Source organism: Oratosquilla oratoria, chromosome 27 (assembly GCF_046742065.1).
Source record: "Oratosquilla oratoria isolate Oo_2021 chromosome 27, ASM4674206v1, whole genome shotgun sequence".
Lineage (NCBI taxonomy): Eukaryota > Metazoa > Arthropoda > Malacostraca > Stomatopoda > Squillidae > Oratosquilla > Oratosquilla oratoria.
The window spans coordinates 52,342,961-52,366,379 of NC_134803.1; the positions used below are offsets into that span (position 1 = coordinate 52,342,961).

Genomic DNA, 23,419 nt, shown 5'->3' on the forward strand with positions numbered 1-23,419 from the left:
TACATTCAGAAACAAGAGCTCATATATATATATATATATAAAGAAAAAACAATAGACCAATTGCTTAAAAGACAGTAGGAAGAACAAGTTTCCACATAGATGCAGTAATTTGTGGAATAGCTTAAGTATAGATGCCAACATTCGTGATTTTAGGGCCAAGTGGAGTAGAGATGGAACCCGAACAGTATAGCTCTGATCCCAAATACAATAGGTAGACACAGCGTTGGTGTTCCAATTTTGTATATTTCTATCATCATATTGTAACTTGGTGGCATAATTGGAAGCATGTTGGTCTTACACTTGCTTAGTTGTGGGTTCAAATCCCGCACTTCTCTCCGACTCCCAGTAGTAACTTTTACCTTCCCGAATAGTCCAAGCTAAAACATACATACATATACCAAAAGCTTTTCCTTACAACCTTACAAGGGCGATAGACAAAAAACAAAGGCAGTATAAAAACCATTCCCACCCATTCCATCCCCAACATACTCCACTCCCTTCCCACCCTCTTATCTTGGCACCTCCTGGATGATGGGTCATCCTTGCATCTTGTCCACTGCCCTGGGTTGGAAACAGTGTTGCAAGACACAGCACATCCACAGTAAGGCTGCTTCATTAAATCGGCGACCCCCCCCCCCTCCATCCCCTCATACAGAAAAGGAGATGGGGAGAAATCTCTTCAGGCTATGTCAATTTATTTTTCCCACATATTCCCTCACCCTGCATCCCCCACCCACTCCCCCTCATGCATCACAGCTAAAACGGTACAAGACAAAATAGGCCTGACTACAAAAACAAACTGTCCCATATGTAACCACACAGGGTAGTAGGTCTCCTGCAAGAGAGAGACCTGGGGCAACGGATTGATTAGATTTTCAAGTCTGTCTTTTACAATCCTCTTGCACATGTGTCTGTACAAGGCTTCAGGGTTTATCACCAGTGGCCACTGGCAGTTGCTACTTGCTTTGGCTGCCTGAAAATGTAGGGCAAAAGTGACTGCTGCAGCTAAAGTGCCTACTGACCTCTCCTTTTGTATGTGTATTCTTACACGTAAAGCAAAGGTGACTGCTGCAGCTAAATTGCCCACTGACCTCTCCTTTTGTATGTGTATTCTTACACGTAAAGCAAAGGTGACTGCTGACCTCGCCTTTTGTACGTGTATTCTTACACATAAGGAGAAACGTGTGAAACATAAGCCATGATATACTGATATATCTTGTAAATGATAATTAAAAATATAAATTCATTTTCTAATGGCAATTAATTGTTTCAGGTGTCTGAGAAGTACGAGCATGGATTCAGTGTTCCCCATGAAGAGTTGTGCCCCAACAACGGAAGAGACTTGAAGGTGCTTGTGCTAATCACCACGGCTCCTGATCATGAAAAACATCGTATGGCCATCAGACAGACCTGGGGCAGCTATGCCATCAGAAAGGATATTACGATGGCCTTTATGGTTGGGAGAGTGCATGACGCAACAGTGCAAACAAACCTTGATAATGAGAATGAGTTGTATGGTGATATTATTCAGACTAATTTTATTGATCATTACACAAACCTTACTCTGAAAACCATATCTATGTTTGAGTGGGTTAATACATACTGCTCTGAATCTCACTTCATTCTCAAGACTGATGATGATATGTTTATAAATATGAATCTCTTACTGCATTTCATCGATACAAAGAAATACGATAAACATGTTATGTATGGCCGTCTTGCGAAAGGATGGAAACCAGTCCGAAACAAGAAGAGCAAATATTACATTGGTATCGATACATACAGCAGAGTTAGATATCCGGACTTTCTTACTGGCCCTGCTTATCTCTTCACCAATGATGTTGTGGAAGAGATCTACCAAAAAGCTCTCAGTACAACTTTCTTTGTACTAGAAGATGTTCTTCTCACAGGTATTGTTGGAGAAAGTCTTCATATCAAGAGAATTGGTGATTCAAGATTTCGTAACGAAAAAATTAAGATCTCAGATACTTGTGCTGTCATGAAAACTATTTCAATTCATATGGTGAAATACGAAGAACAATTTGATATGCATAAGAGATTATTAGATGGGAAAACTAAGTGTAAAGTAGGATAGTGCAAGGGTGTGCCACTTTTAGGACTGTGATCACAGACTGTAGTCACCCAGTCTTGCACCAAGGCACCATTAATGCATACTGGTAGTGTAAGGGGAAGCACATCATGGTTTCATTGTGCTAATGCATAATGAGCTACATTTCAGTTGTGTGAATACTGGAGCCAATTGGTGTGCACCTGTATGAGTTAAACTGGACACACAATGTAATTATTCCAATTGTTGAAAGCACTGTATAGTGTATCACATTGTTAGGCAGCTTCATTGTTGTGTGCACATCAGAGAAAAAAGAAAATTATAGTTCTAAACATACAAGCTCTTCGTATTGGAAAATTATATTGGTTTTGTTAAGTGCTGCCAGAAAGTGTATACTCTTTTGTATAACGGTATTGATGTGCACTCAAAACATTTCTCTAATCCTAAGTGTCATGATACTGTGTGGACAATTTTTTTTTTTTTTTTTTTTCACAAGTCAGCTGAAAGAATGTTGCTCATTCTGTGTGCACATTGTCAGGAATATGCTTACCCTGCAATCTGCAGAGGATATATAGTAATGCTGCATACCAAGTGAGAAATATTATGCATATCTTTGGGCCTTGGATGCAGAGTTGGTGCACTGATCTACAGTTTAGTGTGTGATGCTTTGAGAATGCCAGACATCTGAGCTACACAAAGTGTTGCACAGAAAAATGAATGTTTGTAAGTCTTGGCCTTGTCAGGACATGGATTTGTGATATTGTACCCCGGCTATTGATGCTCAATCCGGCTCGTGTGTCAAGACAGTGAATGGACTGAGCAAGGTTAGAAGCACATATTGTGTGATATTTCTAAAATGATCAGACAATAATGTCATATTTAGAAAGGATCTCGCTAAGAAGAAACTTTTTTGCTCATTCTTAGTTGTTCTTGTTACAAGTGAAGATGTTTGACCTACGCTTTGGCATTTCTGTAATGTGTTTCAAACGTGGTGGCATTCTTTTACTGAATATAAACAATTTATGAATGGCAAATATGTTTTGCCAAGGTTAATCATGTTCCTAACATGATTAGATGTGCTTCTCTCCTGTTTGTCTGTACCTCCTTTTCTTAAGTCTTCTAGTCCTGTGTAATGTCATGAGTGAACAGCAAGTGTTTTTTCTCATTTTTAGAGAAAGTTGGTTGCAAGGAGTACTCAGGAGATGATAATAAATACTAAACAAACATAAAAAAAAATGCATACTCTGTAATTGCCAATGGAAAGAATTTTTAGGAAAAGTATATGAAAAAAGACAAGGGTCTACTGTACTTGCAAAAATTCCTTGAAAGTAGTGAAGAAATAGTACTGAGAATTAATCTAATGCCATTTTGATTAGGTAGACCTTTAGAAACTAGGAAATTTATAGTAAGGAAAGAAAGTTCTATGCACTCAAGAGCCATATTAGATCAATCAGTCTTCACATTCGGCTTTATAGTTGTGTAAATAATATGTCAACAGCTGCTGTAGTAAAAGAGCAAAATACTCACTTGAAGCGTGAGTGAAGGGATGCCATGACTTGCTTTCAAAGCTGTCTCCACATTGCAAGACAGTTTTGCAAATCTGCTCTGTATTATCTGTTGTGGTAATACCATTATTTGTGAATGTTTGCTAGTGTGTGATGAATGTATACTTGCATTTAAAAAGTATGTATGTATGCGTGCATGCACATTTGTGCTAAACTTGTAAAGAAGGAAGCAAGGATTGTAATTACTTGCTTTACAATTCCTATGTACAGTTGCTTTCCTATACAAATTAGGATATCACTTTTTGTAGAATGTTTTGCTGCTCATATGTAACTATAAAGAATATCGGAGGCCAGCTATGCCGTCACCCCCCACCCCATCCCCTCCTGTAAGTAAGGCATAGGAGTAGAGACCAATCCCAGTCACCCCCTTATGGAAAGAAATAGGAGTATAAACTTGTTGGCTGGTAAAACTCTATTTCTTATACATTGTTTTACAATTTTTTTTTTTCATGTTTTCATTCAAAATGGGAAAATTAGAAGACGGTAGATTTTCTATTGCCTTGGCAGTGAAACTGTATTTTCCCCGCAATTTAAATCTTGTGCTCCTCTCTTGCACCACTCCACCCACCTCTCATGAGCATGGACTCTTTATGTCTCGTTTTTATATACAAGTGATCCATTCCAATTGTTTAATGTCAGCTACATTGTAGTCTAGATTTTTATTAACATTGCATCAACATACAAAGGAAAAGATTTACCCTGCTGTTATCTCGAGTCACTAAAAGCCATTCATTGACTGTATATGTCTATTTTGTACATAGGCCTACAGCTTTAGTTTTCAACAACCCACCGGTGCACTGTTCGTATGCCAAATGCAGAGGTGCCGAGAAAATTAGAATATTTTGGAGCTGCAACTTGACTTGAGGAAAGCATAATTATTGAGGTTTAGGAGAGATCAAGGAAGGGGAAAAGACAGAGGAGTAGTCAGAGGAACGGTTCTGGATGTGCATGTTGGGATGCAAGAGGATTCATTATATGAAACCTATTCAGGGATGGTTAGGGAGGTGTTTTAAGATAAGTTGTTGTTACCACAAAATCCCAATATTTTGGCTAAGAGCAAGCAAGGTGTTGGAGTTTTAGAAATATGTGTTCCGAGTTAGATGGTGTTTGAGTTAAGCACAGGAGTGATAGGCTGGTGCTGAATGAGAATGGTGTAATACATTGGAGTTCCTTAGCAAAAACAATACAGTGAATGTCGTTGGTTTTATGAAAATCATTGACTATGTGGCATAAGTATGTTTGCTTGGGTTAGAGGTTTGCCATTGTACGATTTTTTTTTTCCCTGTGAAAGCAACGTGTATTTATCATCATATGTTCATTTCTATGTTAGTATGGTGCACAGATTTCTGTTGTTCAGTTTTTCTTCTTTGTGTATTTATTTCATTGCCCCACCTATTTCCATAAACTACTCGGAATAAGGTGCAGGTGGAGTTTCCTCTCTCCCATGCTGCCTTGTCAACTTTCCACTCTTACCCAGGCTGGTCCATCCGTTTAACGAATCGTATAAGATTCAACAGTTCAGTATTATCTTGCTCACCTATCCTTGTTTTCCTCATGTTTATGTATTCATTTTAAGGAGGAACTGAAGTATTGTAATAGCACATGAAAAAGACATGGAAGGTTTTCCTGGAGAGTTTTATGAAATGAAACTGCTCAGGAAGACCCATGTCAGTGTGGAATAATGGGTAAGTAGAATTGCCACTGTATTATAAAATTCCTTTTGTTTCTTGTCATACAAGAATTCTTGAACACAGTCTTGTCTTTGATGGTTCATAGAACTTGCTCATAGGTTCATTATCCTCATTGATATTCTTAATACAACATTTGATGTTTTTATCTATTCAAATTTTCAGTTTTATTTCATGTTGTTTATAAACCACGTGTTATTCATTCCTGACAGCCATTTTTCATATAATTTTAATGTAGCTAAGCAGAAGTTCCTTTTGACAGCAATCACTTATCCATCACTTGTTTTTTGTAATATCTCTGATTGGGAGAAAAAACTACTAAAAGTAACTTTCTGTCCGAAGATTAAGATCTTCATTATCCAAGATTAAAAGTGGTTATGTAAAGGATAGGTGTATTCCCATCTTTTTCCCTTGCTGCTCAAATTTTTTTTTAGATTTCATCAGGTCATTTCATGTTTTTGACCAGTGTGATGTAATATACAGCAACTTGAAGTTGCTGAGTAGCTGTTGATTTTTAGGCATTAGTTTAGTCTTTTTATACACATGAATCTTAAATGTATGTCAGTAATTTTTATTTTTCATTATTCAATTTTGAAATGTCTACTGAAAACATTCCTATGGTAAAGACACCATTGGGATTCTTTTAGAGCGTTTGAAAACTCCCAATTTCTCATTCTTAATTTTGTGTATTTTTTCATCATGTAGCCTGTTTCAAGTCTTCATTATCTTCACAACCATGGCAGCCATGAATACCACAGAGAACCATACCTTGTACTCAGCAACAAGAAAACACTTTCAAGAAACTTCAGATAATGGAATGTTTAAAGATCATTGAGAAATACAAATTTCCATACAGATGTATTCATTTGTGGAATGAATATAAATGGTCCAGGCAGACATCATAAATTTAAATCAGTTTGATAGTAAGAGAGAGCATAACTCTTATCCTGTATATTACAGGTAGATAAATATTCTACACACACGAACTCTTAGTATCATATGCACCATAATGATACTTGTACCACACATAACAGATATAACACAAACACAACACACACCATGGTACCCACAGAGCAATCGCAGGTTCTGACATTGACCCCTGGAAACTTGTGTAGAAACAGTGCATGAGGTATGCTGGGAAATGTTAGTCTGGCATGGTCAGCAGCCATCTCAGGCACATATCACAGCCTCGCCACATGGGACAGGACTCCAGTTGTACACAGACAACACTAATAGATCTGCAAGAAGTGACCAAAAGTTTGTATCACCCCAGTCATCTGAACACATGTGACACACAATACATAGCACCTATCAATCAAATCACAGAGCACACATCACACTAAACAAGAGGCCATCTATCAACAAACAGGCATGTCACACTAACTCCAGATTAATTCTACAACAGTCCATTACCCCTGCACAACCACACTGACTCAAACAGCATGGTTCTCATAGATATAGCCTCTGCTAGTCTGGAGTCCAACAAGAACTTTGGCCACCTACTACCCATACACCTAGTAAAACAAATGGAACAAGGTAATACACCTATACAGATTTTGAGAGTTATTTCACAGCACTAAGGACATGCCATTACAGGTTAGGCAGCTCAACAGGTACCACACAGCTAGGGTGTCTCGCACACAGTCACACTATCTTCACAGATTGTATGGCACAGGCAGCACACAGACACAAGCACATTATATCTAGGGTGGAAAACCTCTCACAGGAGCCCATGAGTGTCATCAGTTTCCTTCATTGCTTCTATGTCGTATCCCCTTGACAGCATGGGTAATCCTACTCCTATTACTACTAACACTACAATACATTCATTGTTTATTTTATCTTGTATATTTATATATTTTTTATTAATTTACTTTTTTTTTTATGCCATGAGCAATTCAGAATATCTTGCCCCCCTTCTCGCTATCTTTCCTCCTCCTAAAGGCAAGAAAGTTTCTTGTAGCTGAGGTGACAAAAGGGAATGTGTGATGAATGTTTGAGTCTTGTCTGGCGTGTACATGAAGCATTTTCCATAATGTTTGAATCCTGAATAATGACTCCGTCATACTTTATAGATTTCCCATTGTAGTATGTGCTGTTATTTGTCTGGCTCTTCTTTGGTAGGACTTTAGAATTTTCAGTTTTCCCTGAGTATGTCAACCAAAATTGAACTACTCCAGAAGATTGGGTGTTATGATAGGAATTCCTTAGGATAGAAAATGGTAGGCTGTACAAAGCATACTTTTTTTTTAAATTATGCAGTTAAGTGTACAAATCCATGTGAACAATGCAGGACATCGCTTCAATATTTTTGTTTCATATAGAGTGTATGTATTGCCTATCATCTTTGAGATTATGGTGCACTTGGAAAAAATTAACGAATAAATATTCAAGTCTGACACTTGCATGTTAGATATTGGAATATACAGGTTACTTATCATTAGCCAAAACTGACTGTTTAAAACTGTCTCCCCTCTTCCACTTTCTAAAATAATCTCCGCTGACTGGGTAATGGGTAGCCTACAGTTGTGCATTTATGTTAGCGACGGAATCTTTGTTTTGGCTTCAGTCTCAATGTTGTGGCATTGGCTGTGTGTGAGACACAGAGTGCCTTGGCTAGCCAGTAAGCTACTATTGCTATTATTGCCACCTCTATGACTACTGCTCTTCATTCTTGCATTATTATAATTAATCTATAAGACCAATAGCACTGCGCTGTCACTCCAACTGTAAATAAAGTATTATATTTTATAAAACTCTAGTTTATTTGACCTTCTTGAGTTGTTTTTAGAATGGTATTATTTTTGCATGTAAAGATACTGAGAAAAGTTGATGCAAAAAATGATGACTGAAATAGTCTATGGAGAAAGACTACTGGAAGAATACAGAGAAAAGATAGACAAGGCTTCAGCTTCTGTAGTTATCAGGAGGAACCTTATTTATTTACCTATTTATTTATTTTTTCTCTCCATAGGTGCTTTGAAGTCCCTACAGAACTCTGGAGGTCCCTACAGGTTCCTGCAAACTTGAGAACATGTTTACCTAATTGTAGTATACAGGAAAAGAGCAACACTCATTGAGTCCCATCTTCTATTCTCTATTTTTTTTAATACCGTATATACTCGTCTATAGGTCGATCTCGTGTATAGGTCGACCCCCCATTTTTGGCCAAAAAATCTGGAATTTTCCATATACCTCATGTATAGGTCGAGTGGTTTGTTTTTGTTTTTGGTGCTGTGAGCATTCCACTGCCTTAATGCTTTGAAGTAGCATGGCTTGCCTGGTATAGCAATTGATTATTATGGTTTTTTCACTTCATTAATTCTGATGTATTCTGGTTTATGTTTTTTCAAGTTCACTGATTTTAATATTTAATAAGTTTCACTGAAATTGCCATTTCAGCGGAGTGAAAAACTTGAACAGATTGCCAAGTACGGTAGATTACCAAGTACGGTATTCGGAATAAACTGGCTAGGCGTGTTTCGTTAGAAAAAAATTTAACCAACACTCAGAGTTAGTCTTGTAATCTCAACTGTGCGGATGATCAGGCTAATGATAATGTGGAGGAGAAAGATGATGTTGATGTTCCTATGGCTGATGAGGTTGATTCGTATGACGATACTCGACACAGAAGTGAGTGGGAGGAGCTGTTTGGTGGTGAAGATGACGACATCAAGGAAAACGATTTTGGTGGATTTCAGTTAAAATATTTAGGATTATACCATGTGTCACTGTAACAGTAACAAGTTGGCAATACTGAACAGTTTGTTTTCGTGATGGTGAGATCCATGCATTGTTTTGGTAATGGTAACAATAACATATACCATGTAGAAAGCTAAATTTGGGTAAATTTTTAGTTTCGACCAAGGGCGCAACATAGCAATAAAAATTGATTATTAATTTTGTAGATTATAATGTATCAACGTAATATGCAATTTTGTGATCGGAAATAAAAAAAACAAGAAAGATGCTAAAACATTTCGTAAGTAATGAAGTCGTGTCGGACGAATAGTACGTCATATTTGTTATGATACATGCCGACGACGAAGAAATGAGAAGTTGGCGGGCTTTTCAACCACTTAGCTTGCTGGCTATACAAAGTTCTTGCAGCTTGAAGGAATGCATGTATCTCCGCTCCATAACATTCCTTCAAGAAAATGTACCTGGCGAGGTACTGTCGGAAGCACCGAGGCCGTCAATTGACAGACAAGATGGCGTTCCGATCCTATGCTTGTGGCAAGGTATTTTTCATTTTCACTTCCGCCCACAAAATTGCATATTACGTTGATACATTTTAATTTATAAAATTAATGATTAATTTTCTATTGCTATATTGCGCCCATGGTCGAAACTAAAATATAAAAAAATAAAAAAATAAATTTGAGAATATCACAGCATTTCATTATTTTTTTAAAACAATTATGGGTACTGTAATAGTATACATGATATAATAAGCTCGCCTGTGTTAAGAAATTTAACAAACTGGTAAAACCACAGTATGGGGTTACCGTATCTAGAAGGAATTAAGAAATTTAACAAACAGGTAAAACCACAGTATGGGGTTACCGTATCTAGAAGGAATTTTACATGTTTTAGTACGTACCGTGTATTTTATGTACCCATTGTTTACTGGTAGTATTTAGTAGGTAAATATTTTGATTTCTGAACCTAAAGAAAAGGTAAGAGTTCTTCCTTGCCTTGTCATGTCTGGATTTCAACCTAACAAGATTATTACTTGTGTATAGGTCGACCCCTAGGTTTTGGCCTAAAAAAAATCCTTAAGATTTCGACCTATAGACGAGTATATACGGTACCTAGACTCAAATCCATGCACAGTTCCAACTTAATCTATATCCTTGATTTCCAATTATTCCACCCCTGTGGCAGTTTTCTTTCTTCCCTACCTCAGGTTTCTGGGAAAAGGAAATGTATATTCAGAGAAGTGGTACAGGGCAGTATTAAGAGTGGGAAGACAGCATAACAGAGGTGGATGGAGTGAACATGAGGGGGTGACCAAGGATGAGATGTATGGATGGGAAAGAGGAGGATGTCTTTTGAGGAAGGAAGGGAGAAGACAGAAGATAGGGGTGAGTGGATTGGATTGGATTTATGAAGTTTGTGGCTATTTGCCATGTGCCGGAGCCAAAGACCATTCAGCGCATATATGTCAACCAGTTATCTATACATTAAAATACTAGTATACAATCTATTTTAGTTATAAAATCACAAAAGTTATTCTATATATCTAAAATATGTAGATGCTATTTTTCACATTCATAACAAGTAAGATTTACTTCTCTACTCATCTACAACAAACAGAAGTATATCCTAATCATTCACAACAAACATAAACTATATAATTAAATATCATAAAATAAATTCGTCTCTTTTAAAAATTTGCAAACCTTTCCTACAGGGGCATCCATTCCTAAAATACTTGTTAGCGGTTTATTGGCTAAACTGAATTTTCTTCTTTGATCAGAATAGAGAGGACATTCGGTAAGTATATGCCTCACTGTGATGTTAATATTACAATTGGAGCACTGGGGGACCTGTCTCTCTGCTCCACTAGTTAGGAGGTACTTGTGGGTTAGGTATGTGTGCCCTATACGTAGGCATGTTAAAACTATGCTGGACCTTCTGTCCATCCCTGTATAGGTCCAGGGGCTGACAGAAGGTCTGATTGACTTTAGTTTAAAATTGTTGTTCATGTTGGACCATTGGTCCTGCCACCTGATTCTACAGTATGATCTAATAAAAAAAATTAGGTCTTCGCAGGGAACTTGCTAAGAGCGGGAACCCGGAGTGGAAGCTGCCTGTTTGGCAGCTGTATCAGCTTGCTAATTTCCACGAATTCTAACGTGTGAAGGAACCCAGCAGAACTTTGTCAACTTGTTTTCGAGAGTGCAGGAGGACCAGCCAATTCTGCACCTCTTGGATAAGTTGATTTGAGGGTATCAATCCTTGTAGCGCTGTCAATGCACTTTGGGAATCACAATACATAATATATGAATCCTCATTTCTGCTTGTGTTAAAAATAAGTTTTAGACAGCTATAGATAGCATAAATTTCTGCATTAAAAATTGAGAATTGATTGGGAAGGCTCTTTTAATTATTTTTTCTCCAAGGATGATAGCACATCCAGTTCCAGTAGCCGTTTTTGACCCATCAGTGTATACAGCAATCGAGTTTTTGTGTTTAGAAATATGGGCTAAGAAGTTACTTTTCAGTTGAGCACTTGAGTTGATCTTTTTGCTTTCTTTCATTTGGCAAATGTTTATAGGTGGCCTACACCACAGAGGGTATTTTGCAAAAGTGATTTCCATAACTAGAGGAGGAATAAGGCCTACCTCTCTTGTACTATTGTTTAATCTCACTTCAAGGGGCTTAGGCAAAGTAGGTTTAGTGGGTGCTGTCGATAGGTTGTTTTATATACTTGTAGTTTGGATTAGAATGTGTAGTTAGTGCTCTTGACATATATCTGAGACCCTGTTCTTCCCTTCGAATGGAAAGAGGGGGAAAACCAGAGTCCACATAAAGACTTTCAACAGGAGAAGTCTTAAAAGCCCCAGTACAAATACGTAGTGCCATGTTGTGTACTACATCCAGTTTTTTCAATAGTGTCTTACATGCTGAGGTATAAACCTGAGAGCCATAATCAATCTTACTTAGGCATATGGCTTGATATAATCTTAATAGTGTAGTACGGTCAGCTCCAAAATTCATGCCACTAACAAATTTAAGAATGTTACATCGTTGTTTGACATTAACTGCTGTCTCATTTATATGGTCAGCAATAGTTAATTTTTTGTCAAAAATGATTCCTAAATATTTAACTTTGTCTTCATATATTATAACTGAGTCTTCTAAAAATAATGTTGGGATTACTTCCCTTTTTTGTGTTCTACAAAAGCGTATAGCTTTAGTTTTTTTGGTAGAGAATTTAAATCCTGTATTATTTGCCCATTTAGCAGCAGCATTAATTGCATTCTGAATTTTGATACAGGCTTCAATTGCAGTAGATTTACTACATATAAAAAGAATATCATCTGCGAATGCTTGGCCAATTACTCCGACAGGGAGTTGTTCAAGTAATCCATTAATGGCAACACTAAAGAGGGTTGGGCTAAGGACACTTCCTTGTGGAATACCTTCTTCCTGTAGATATTCTGATGATAGGGTAGAGCCTATTCCCACTTTTAAATATCGATTTGATAAAAAATCTTTGGCAAAGTTAAACATATTGCCACCGATATTCCAATCTGCTAGCTGTTTTAAAATATCGGCTCTCCAGGTAGTGTCAAAAGCTTTTTCCAAATCGAAGAACACTGCAATGGTCTGATTTCGGATTGCAAAAGCATTATGTATCTCACGTGTGAGATATAATAGGGGATCCAAAGTACTTCTGTTTTTGCAGAAGCCATATTGCCTCTCTGATAATAAATTCTTTGATTCTAGGAGCCACACCAAACGAATATTCACCATTCGTTCATAGATCTTAAAAATACAGCTGGTAAGAGCTATAGGCCTGTAACTGTTGGGATCACTAGGGTCTTTTCCAGGTTTCAAAAATGGAACTATAACAGAATTTTTCCACAACTTATAAGAGGTTCCTGAACACCAAAATTCATTAAAAACATCAATAAAGAATTTTTTAGACTCCCGAGGTAGATGGGAAATCATTGCATATGTGATATCATCTTCTCCAGGTGCTGTTGGTGAAGATAAAGATAAGGCATGTTCAAATTCGATGATGTTAAATGGAGTCTTATATGCCTCAGCATTAGTGCAAGCAGGCGGAGTAACTACTGTTGTGTTCCTTATACTGTGGAATTCAGGGGAGTAGTGACTGGCACTTGAGATATTTGAGTAGTGCTGTGCAAATGCCTCTGCCACTTCTCTTGTATCTGATATAACAACTGAGTTGATTTTTAGAATGGGCAGGGGGGAGGGGGAAAATTTCCCTGATAGTTTGCATATTCTGTCCCAAACTAAAATAAGTGGGGAATTATACTTTAATTCTGATATGTATCTTATGAACGTCTCTCTCCTTGCTTCTTTGAAAATTTGCTTTTGTTTAGCAAGGTTTCTCTTGTATATCAACCTGTTTATCAGGATTGGACGTCTTCGATAACGTTTGTAACAGGCTCTAGTAATTTTTCTGCTCAAGGCACAATTACTATTCCACCATGGTATCAGTGGACGTCGAGGTTTCCCTGTTGTTTTGGGAATTGATAGCATAGCTCCTCCAGTCATTATACTAGTTAGATATTCATATGCAGCTGAAGGACTAGGGAAATCATTAGCTTTACGAGTGACTTTGGTGGATCTTTCATAGTGTTGCCAATTTGCTTCCTTTGTCTTCCATTTGGGCAAACATGGGGAGGGTATATTTTGGATATACTTAAGATGTATGGGAAAGTGGTCACTTCCATAGGGATTATCATCCACTGATAATCTAATCTTAAAGATGATGAGCATATTGTAAGATCAATTGCAGAATTGGAGTTGTGGACTACATCAAACCTTGTGGGGGAACCATTGTTCATTAAAACTATATCATTACAGTCTAGTAGTTCTTCAATTAGAAGTCCATGATGGTCGCATCTATTTTCTCCCCATAATGTATGCTTTGTATTAAAATCCCCCATTAAAATGAAAGGTTGAGGTAGTTGGTTTAAAAGTGATTGTAAATCGTTAACTTCTAATTGCCTTGGATTACCATCTCTGTCCACTAATCGAGATTCTAAGTCAGGTTCTAGATATAGGGAGCACAAAGTGATCCATTTATTAATGAAGATTTGTGTTGCACAAGCTTGTAGTATCGTGTTTAATTGTACAGCTTTTTGTGGTAATGACTTGGTCAAAATAATACTTGTGCCACCGTGGGCACGTTCACCTACAGGAGGTGGAGATTTGTAGAATGTAAAGTTGTGTCCACAGTTGGGTATAACATTGCCCAGTTCAGTTTCTTTTAGACAAATGGCGGCTAAATTATGTTCTTTAAAAAGAACCTGAATCTGTTCTCTATTTGAATGGAAACCTCGCATGTTCCATTGACATAGGGCCATTATTTGTTATTGGATGGTTTTTTATTTGGTTTTCCAGGTATGGAATGGTTTGTTTTGGGAAGATTCAGTTTATGTTTTGTAGAGGAATATGACAGGTTCTCGAGAGTTCTGCTATTTCCTTTCTTTGGTGTCCTACCATGATGTGAAGATTTAGTTGATGGTGAGGGAGTATGGGGTCTCTTTTGTCTTTGAGGCTCCATCTCCACATCTTGCACCTGAGCTGTATGAGTTGCTTTGATCAAGGTGTCATTCTGGGAGTTATCCAGATCAGGTGGTAAAGCTGTCTGAGAGGTCTTTCGTGAGGCCTGAGAAGTTCCCTGGAGAGGGGTTTTGGTCAAGGGGTTATTCTGGGAATTACCCAGATCAGGCGGCAAAGCTGCCTGGGAGGTATTTAGTGAGGCCTGAGAAGTTCCCTGGAGAGGGGTTTTGATCAAGGGGTTATTCTGGGAATTACCCAGATCAGGCAGTAAAGCTGCCTGGGAGGTCTTTAGTAAGGCCTGAGAAGTACCCTGGAGAGGGGTTTTGATCAAGGTGTCATTCTGGGAATTACCCAGATCAGGCAGTATAGCTGCCTGAGAGGCCTTTGGAGTCCCATGGAGAGGGGACGAAGGAGCTTTCTGAGATGAAATCTGAGAAGTTGAATGCACTTCAAGCTCAAGGGGGGAAGCCTGAAGTTTTGGATTGGGATTGGATTTTTTAGGTTGATTCTTAATTTAATTTCCATTTTTTAGAACATCACTATATTGAGGTCTACTGAACAGAAGTCTTTTTGCCTGGCCAATGCTTAGATGTTCTGCTTGAGCTTTCTCTATAGCTGCTTTTTCCTTTTTAAATGACTCACATTCTTTATATCTAGCACTATGATTTCCCTTACAATTTATACATAATATAGGATTAGAACAATCATCTTCATGTTTTTGTAATGAACAGGTTGCACATAGCTGATCTTTTGTGCATACCTTTGATGAGTGACCATAGCCAAAACACTTGAAGCATTGTAGTGGTCTATGCTTAAAAGTTCTGACATGAAATCTTTCTCTGTCAATGTATATATATTCTGGAATTTGATAATTTTTAAATGTAAAAATAATCATTTTTGACTTTGGTACCTTGAAAAATTTCCAAATTTTATCATCACACATTTCAAGTAGTTCCTCATCAGACAGGTCATATAAATCTTGACTGAAAACTACTCCCTTGGCATAACTAAAATTATAGTGTGGTTTGACCTCTTTTTTTATATCTGTGTTTTTAAGTTTAGAAATCATGTGCCCTTGTCTATAAGACCTTGTAGAAACCAAAAATCTGTTCTTTCCAAACCTGGTAATATCAGGGTTGTTAATTGTTCCTACCATTGATCTCAAATGTTTTTTGAAATGGAAGATATTATAAAATTCTGAATTTGTTGAAACAATTAGCCACCTGGCAGGTAGAGGTGTCCTCTCAGCACTTCTTTATGTTGTTTCCTCATTAACTCTATCTGGATAAAATAAGTCCACATTAATATTGTGGGGAACTTTTTGAATTAAATTGCATTTTAAGCTCTCCGAAGATGTATGCTTAAAAGCATTAACAGCATCCTTATGAGAAGCAAATTCTATCCATATTCTCCAAGATTCAAAATTTCTAGTTTCACCATACTTTATAACTTTAATTTCTCCGAACTTTCCAAACATCTCCAAAAATTTGGAACAATTCAAGTCTGAGGGGAGAGAATTAATATAAAGAATTCTCTCGTCTCCATTTGGTACACTACATAGCAGGTTATCTTCGGGTTTTTTAGGAGCTCCTACTCCTGGGGTGGCAATGTTAGGAGAGGGATCGGGGGGTTTAGGAGGAGGATCAGGTAGTGGTGGGGGTTTAGAATGTGTAGCGTCAACAGCCGCCATGATCGTATATATTTATAAGCCACACCATATATTGAGAAGGAAGGATCAGTACATAGAAGAAGATACTGCAGTTGCCTGATGCCTCAAGCAATAAAAGAAAAGTCTCTGCAGAGTCGGGAAGTTCCAGAAACGACTATTTACACATGCAGGGTCTTGGAGGCAAGTTAGAATCTTAAAGACCTGTATCAAGTCACCTCTGAGTCTACACTTTTTTAGGGAAAACAGATTCATATGTTTTAGTCGATTTTCATATGATTTATTTTTGATTTTTGGAATTGGTTTTTTGGCTTGCTGTTGTACTTTTTCCAATTTGTCAATGTCTTTAATGAGATTCAGTGACCATACGGAAAGAGCATATTCCAAATGTGAACGAACTAACGATTTATATAGCTTGTTAATGAGAGATGGACTTTTGAAGTCAAAAGATTGCACAATCAGTCCTAGAATCTTATTTGCTTTCTCAGAGGTTGAAATACACTGCTTAGATGATTTGAGGTCGTTACTGATAATTATGCCAAGATCCTTTTCACTATCCACTTTTGTTAATGAATTTCCAAATAACTTGTAATCATACTTACTGTTATTTTTACCTATGTGCATAACCTTGCATTTACTTAGTGTTAAATTTCATTAGCCACTTTTCAGACTATTGCTGTGATTTATCTAAATCTTCTTGAATATCTAATTGATTTAAGTGATCATTTGTCATTCTGCACAGTTTTGTATCATCAGCAAATTTGGAAACAATAGATTTCAGTCCGTGGTCTATCATCTATATATACTATGAATAGAAGTGGCCCAAGAACGGAAACCTCGTAACATTTTTCCATCAAGAAATTTTTCCATCTGAAACAACTGTTTTCGATCATTGAACCAATTACTAGTCCAACTCAATAGGCTACCACTTATTCCATGTGAAGATAATTCAGTAATCTTTTGTGGGGGACGGTATCAAAAGCTTTAGCAAAGTCTAGATATATTGTTTTTTTTGTCATTATTCAAGATAACTGTGTCGTAGAATTTGAGTAAGTTAGTCATGTAAGGATGTTTCCATCTGAATCCATGATGGCTATCATTTGTCAGTTACTTTCTAAATGATGTTTGATAGCATCTCTGATGATAGTTTCCATAATTTTTCCTATGATTGAAGTCAAACTTATAGGCCTGTAGTTATTTGGTTTCTTTTTGTCACCTTTTTTGAATATGGGAGTAATGTTAGCTAGCTTCCATTCTCTTGGGACATTTCTGGATATGATGGATTTCTTGAAGACAATTTCTAATGGAACAAGAGTCTCATTTTTTATTTCCTTTGAGATTCTTGGATGCCAACCGTCAGGCCCTGGTGTTTTATTAACTTTGAGTGTCTATATACACCTTTTAATTTTTTCTTTTGTTATATTTACTATAATAATTTCACCCTAGACTTTTCACAGATTTCAATTTGGAGTTCACTTTGAGGTGTTTCGTTTACAAATACCGAGCTAAAATAGTTGTTTGAAATATCACGCATTCCTTCATTTGAATATTCAAGTTGACAGTCAGCAGATAATAGTGGGCCAATGTGATTCCTAATAACCTTTTTATCTCTAATGTAACTATAGAATTCTTCGGGATTCTCTCTGGATTTATCAGTGATACTCGTTTCTTATTGTCATTTTTGTTTTTTTATTGTCTTTTTTAAATCTCTATTATTACATAACTTTGATAGTCATTAGGTGCTCCTGAGCACTTGTATTTCTTACAAAGGATTACAAAGGCGGAGCACGCCAACAGGAGACCCCCTGATCCATATCTAGGTCTGATGAAAAAAAAAAAAAAAAAAAAAAAAAAAAAAAAAAAAAAATATCATTAATAATAAAATAATAAATAAAAACTGTAATAATGTAAATAACAAATAAAATACGTAAATAAATGCATAGGTTTAGTTAAAATAATAAACAAACAAAACAAAAACAAATAATATAAGATAAATTATAATCATTACAGCATCTTACTTAGGTATTTATCTAAATGATTCTTAAAGCTTCGAACTGAACTACATTGCACTACCTGTGCAGGAAGTTTATTCCATTCATTAACTACACGGTTGGCAAAGTTGTTTCTACCTACTTCCAAATTGAATCTATTTCCGGACAGTTTGAGACCATTGTTTCTTGTCTGGTTCTCATTCAATGTGAAAATTTTGTCACTTTTGATGTTGTCAATTCCCTTTAAAATCTTAAAGACCTGTATCAAGTCACCTCTGAGTCTACGCTTTTTTAGGGAAAACAGATTCATGTGCTTTAGTCGATTTTCGTATGATTTATTTTTGATATTTGGAATCAGTTTTGTGGCTCGCCGTTGTACTTTTTCTAGTCTGTCAATGTCTTTAATGAGATTCGGTGACCATACGGAAACAGCATATTCCAAATGTGGACGAACTAATGATTTATATAGCTTGTTAATGAGTGATGGACTTTTGAAATCAAAAGATCGCGCAATCAGTCCCAGAATCTTATTTGCTTTCTCAGAGGCTGAGATACATTGCTTGGATGATTTGAGGTCGTTACTGATAATTACGCCGAGATCTTTTTCACTATCCACTTTTGTTAACGAATTTCCAAATAACTTGTAATCGTACTTACTGTTATTTTACCTATGTGCATTACCTTGCATTTACTTGTGTTAAATTTCATTAGCCACTTTTCAGACCATTGCTGTAATTGATCTAAATCTTCTTGAATATCTAATTGGTTTGAGTGATCATTTGCCACTCCGCACAGTTTTGTATCATCAGCAAATTTGGAAACAGTAGATTTTAGTCCATGGTCTATATCATTTATATATACTATGAATAGAAGTGGCCCAAGAACGGAACCCTGAGGAACTCCACTTGCAACACTTTTCCATCCAGAAGTTTTTCCATTTAAAACAACTCTCTGTTTTCGACCATTCAACCAATTACTAGTCCAACCTAATAGGCTACCACTTATTCCATGCAAAGCTAGTTTAGTAAGTAGTCTTTCGTGTGGGACAGTATCAAAAGCTTTTGCAAAGTCTAGATATATTAAATCTATATTGTTTCTTTTGTCATAATTCGAGATAACAGTGTTGTAGAATTCGAGTAAGTTAGTCACGCAAGAACGTTTCCGTCTGAAACCATGCTGGCTATCATTTATCAAACGGTTACTTTCTAAATGATGTTCGATAGCATCTCTGATGATAGTTTCCATTATTTTTCCTACGATTGAAGTCAAACTTATAGGCCTATAGTTATTTGGGTTCTTCTTGTCACCTTTTTTTGATATGGGAGTAACGTTAGCTAACTTCCATTCTCTTGGGACATCTCCGGATATGATGGATTTCTTGAAAATAATTTCTAATGGAACAACAATCTCATTTTTCATTTCCTTTAAGATTCTTGGATGCCAACCGTCAGGCCCTGGTGTTTTATTAACTTTGAGTTTGTCTATACACCTTTTAATTTTTTCTTTTGTTATATTTACCGTAGTGAGTAAGTTTACCCCAGACTTTTCACAGGTTTCAGTTTGGAATTGACTTTGAGGTGTTTCGTTTACGAATACCGAGCTAAAATAATTGTTTAAGATATTACACATTCCTTCATTTGAATATTCAAGTTGACCGTCAGCAGATAATAGTGGACCAATGTGATTCCTAACAACCTTTTTATCTCTAATGTAACTATAGAATTCTTTGGGATTCTCTTTGGATTTATCAGCGATGTTCATTTCGTATTGTCGTATTGTCTTTTTTAAATCCCTCTGTATTGATACATAAGTTTCATAGTCATTAGATGCACCCGAGCACTTATATTTCTTATAAGCCTGTCTCTTTTTAGCAATACTTTTTTCAGTTTCTTTGTCGAGCCACTTTGGGCGAGCCTGATTTGGGGGACGTCTGTCCTTAAAAGGAATGTAAGTTTGAATCATCTTAGTGAGCGTATTTTGAAATATTTCCCACATCTGATCTACAGGCCTTTCGTTTAATTTTGCCTCCCAATCTGTAAGCTGAAGCTCCTGACGTAGTCCTATGAACTGAGCTTTACTGAAATCGGGTATTTTAGAAGCACAAGTATCTATTCTAAAATTGTTTAGGAGTTTGAATCTGACTAAGTTGTGATCGCTATTTGCAACAGATTCACCGACTTCTACATCACTTACCATGCTTTCGCGGCTAGTGATCAAAAGATCGAGTAAGTTTCCATATCTTGTGGGCTCTTTTACATGCTGAATTAAGTAATTGTCACCAAGAAAATCAATCAAGCGATTACCTATATGGCCATGTTCAAGGGTCATCCAATCAATGTCAGTAAAATTGAAATCACCCATTATCAATAAATCCCGGTTGCAGAAACTAGACAGTTCTTGAAATAACAGTTTGTCGTCTGCTAATGATAATGTCTTTGGCCTATATATTACACCTATATTTATTTTTTGTCCATTTGTTTGGGTTAACTCAACCCACAAACTATCATATGCATCCTGTTTCACTTTCTCTAAAACACAAGCATGAACATTGTTTTTAACGTACAATAGAACACCCCCACCTTTCTTGTGGTTTCTATCCTGATGAAAGTGTTTAAATCTCGCAATATTAAATTCAGCTTCGAACTCTGTACCATTTAACCATGTCTCAGTTATTCCTATCATAGCGAGATTTTCGCTTTTGACATACGCCTGTATTTCTTGAAATTTGTTCCTAATACTACGAGCATTAAAGTACATCGTTTTAAGAAACTCGTGATTATTTCTTTTTGACACATATCGAGTTTCAATATCATGTCTTATATTATCATTTTGTTTTTTATTTATACTTTGCTCTATATTATTATCATTTGGTCCTTCATTGACATTCAATGCCTCATTAACATTTCTCCTATCAAAATTTACATTTCCCCCATCACGGACATCTGGTCGATCACGGTCATCCGATCTCTTTTGTACATTTTGTCTCCCTTGTCTTATAAGCCTGTCTCTTTTTAGCAATACTTTTTTCAGTTTCTTCGTCATGCCATTTTGGACGAGCTTGATTTGGGGGAGCGTCTGTCCTTCTCTTGATTTTCCTTGCATCTTTCACTCTGTGTGGGGACCATGGTACTGATGCATATTCCAGTCGTGGATGGATGAGGATTTTGATGAGTTTTTTCGTCATCTCTTCATTCATATAGTGAGATGCCACTTTGATCTTCTGCAGTAGTGTATATGTCTTCCACAATCCTGCTTATGTGTCTTTCAGGTGACAGATTGTCTTTCATCAAAACTCCCAAATAATTCTCTTCTTTTTCTTTTGTAATGGGTTCACTTCCCAAGGAATAGTTTAAGGATGGTCTTTTGTCACTATTGGCCATTTCCAGTATTTTTCATTTTTTGGTATTGAACTTTATTTCCTATTCTTGGCTTCATGCAAAAATAGTGTCGAGATCTTTGTGCAATAGTCTACCGTCCTACTCATTTTTCAAGCTTCTCATGATTTTTGCATCATCTGCAAATATGTTAGCATAGCTTGTTCCATCATGTCATTGACATAGACAAGAAACATGATTAGTGGAAGCTCTGAACCTTATGGAATTCCGCTCATTACTGCTCTCCATCTTGACATCTTATCCTTTACTATTGTCCTCATGTATCTTTCCTTAAAAAAATATTTCATCCATTCTAGTAGTTTACCTCTCAGTCCTCCAACATGCTCCAATTTCCACTTAAGTTGACTGTGAGGTACTTTATTAAATGCCTTCTCTAAGTTGAGGTACACAAAGTCCACCCACCCTTCTCTTGTAGCGCATCAATCACTCGAGTAAAAGCTTAAAAGGTTTGACATGCATGACCCTCCAGATCCGAAGCCAAACTGACTGTCTGTCAAAATGTTCACATGTGTGTTTTTACCTAATTGTAGTATACATGAAAGGAACAACATTTGCTGGGTCATGTCTCCTATTCTATAATTCTATATCATACCTGTGTATTTAGTTTGCCTAGTTGTGTCATATGGGAAGGGAGCTATGCTCATAGTGACCCATCTTTGTATCTTTCAGCATCTAGTTTGTTCTTAACTTCTTGTATAGTTTTTGCACACACTGTTGCCTCATCCAATTTGTTCCAGACATCTACCACTCTGTGTGGGAAACTTCTTTTTCAGATCTCTTCTATAACTATCCTTTTTAAGTTTCTTTTCATGTCCTCTTGTTTTTCTTTTATCCCACTTTAATAAATCTTCTCTGTCAAGGACTTCCATCCCTTTCATAATTCTGTAAATGGCCAGTAGATCTCCTCTTTCTCTTCTTTGTTCCAGGATTGGTAGTTCCAGTTTGGACAATCTTTGTTCATAACTCAATTTAGAAAGTGTTGGTGCTATCTTTGTCATTGCTCTATGGATTCTTTCTAATTTCTTTATATTCTTTTTTGTGCTGGGTGTCCATAGTGTCACAGCATACTCCAATCTTGGTCTTATCAGTGTAACTAATATTTTCTTTACCATTACCTCATCCAAGTAGTGAAAGACCACCTTTATTGATCTTAGTAAATTGAAGGTTTCTCTGACTATTTCATTAATATGCTTGTCTGGTGACATGTGTTTGTTAATAATTACTCCTAGGTCCTTTTCTGGGCTAACTTTTTTACTTCAGTTGTACCAATTTTATATCACCCTGATATTCTATTTTTATGTTTTCCAAACTCCATTACACTACATTTTTTGATGAAGTTCATTTCCCACTTTTGGCTCCATTCCCAGAGTTTATCCAGGTCTCTCTGTAGTGATTCACATTCTTTTTCTGTACTCTCTTTAGTAGTTTTGCATTCTCTGCAAAGAAGTTCATATAACAGTCTACACCTTCATCCATGTCATTAATATATGTGGCAAACATTATCAGAGCTAATACAGAACCTTGTGGGACTTCACTTGTCATTTCTTCCCAGTTTAAGTTTTTGTCTCTAATTATCACCCTCATTTTTCTCCCGTTCAAGATATCTTCCATCCATTTCAATAACTTTCCTTGTACACCTATTATTTCAAATTTTCTTAGTAGCTTTTTGTGTGGTACTTTATCAAATGCCTTTTGTAAATCTAGAAAAGCACAGTCAGCCCATCCATCTCTTTCTTGCATTATTTCTATGTGCCTCGAGTAAAAGCAAATCAAGTT

General features: G+C 36.6%; 2 protein-coding genes across 4 annotated transcripts in view; one reads left to right on the plus strand and one right to left on the minus strand.

Moving 5' to 3' along the window:
* LOC143040066 (uncharacterized) overlaps positions 1 to 8,077 on the plus strand; it is a 123,187-nt gene extending 115,110 nt beyond the window's left edge. For both annotated transcript variants that reach the window (XM_076210707.1, XM_076210708.1), the window contains exon 6: positions 1,274 to 8,077. In XM_076210707.1, coding sequence (XP_076066822.1) covers positions 1,274 to 2,095 — 822 coding nt within the window. In that variant the 3' untranslated portion in view covers positions 2,096 to 8,077. The remainder of the gene's footprint in view (positions 1 to 1,273) is intronic.
* The window catches only part of LOC143040067 (uncharacterized), a 127,028-nt gene that overhangs the window by 55,276 nt on the left and 48,333 nt on the right, over positions 1 to 23,419 (minus strand). The gene's annotated exons all lie outside the window — the stretch shown is intronic.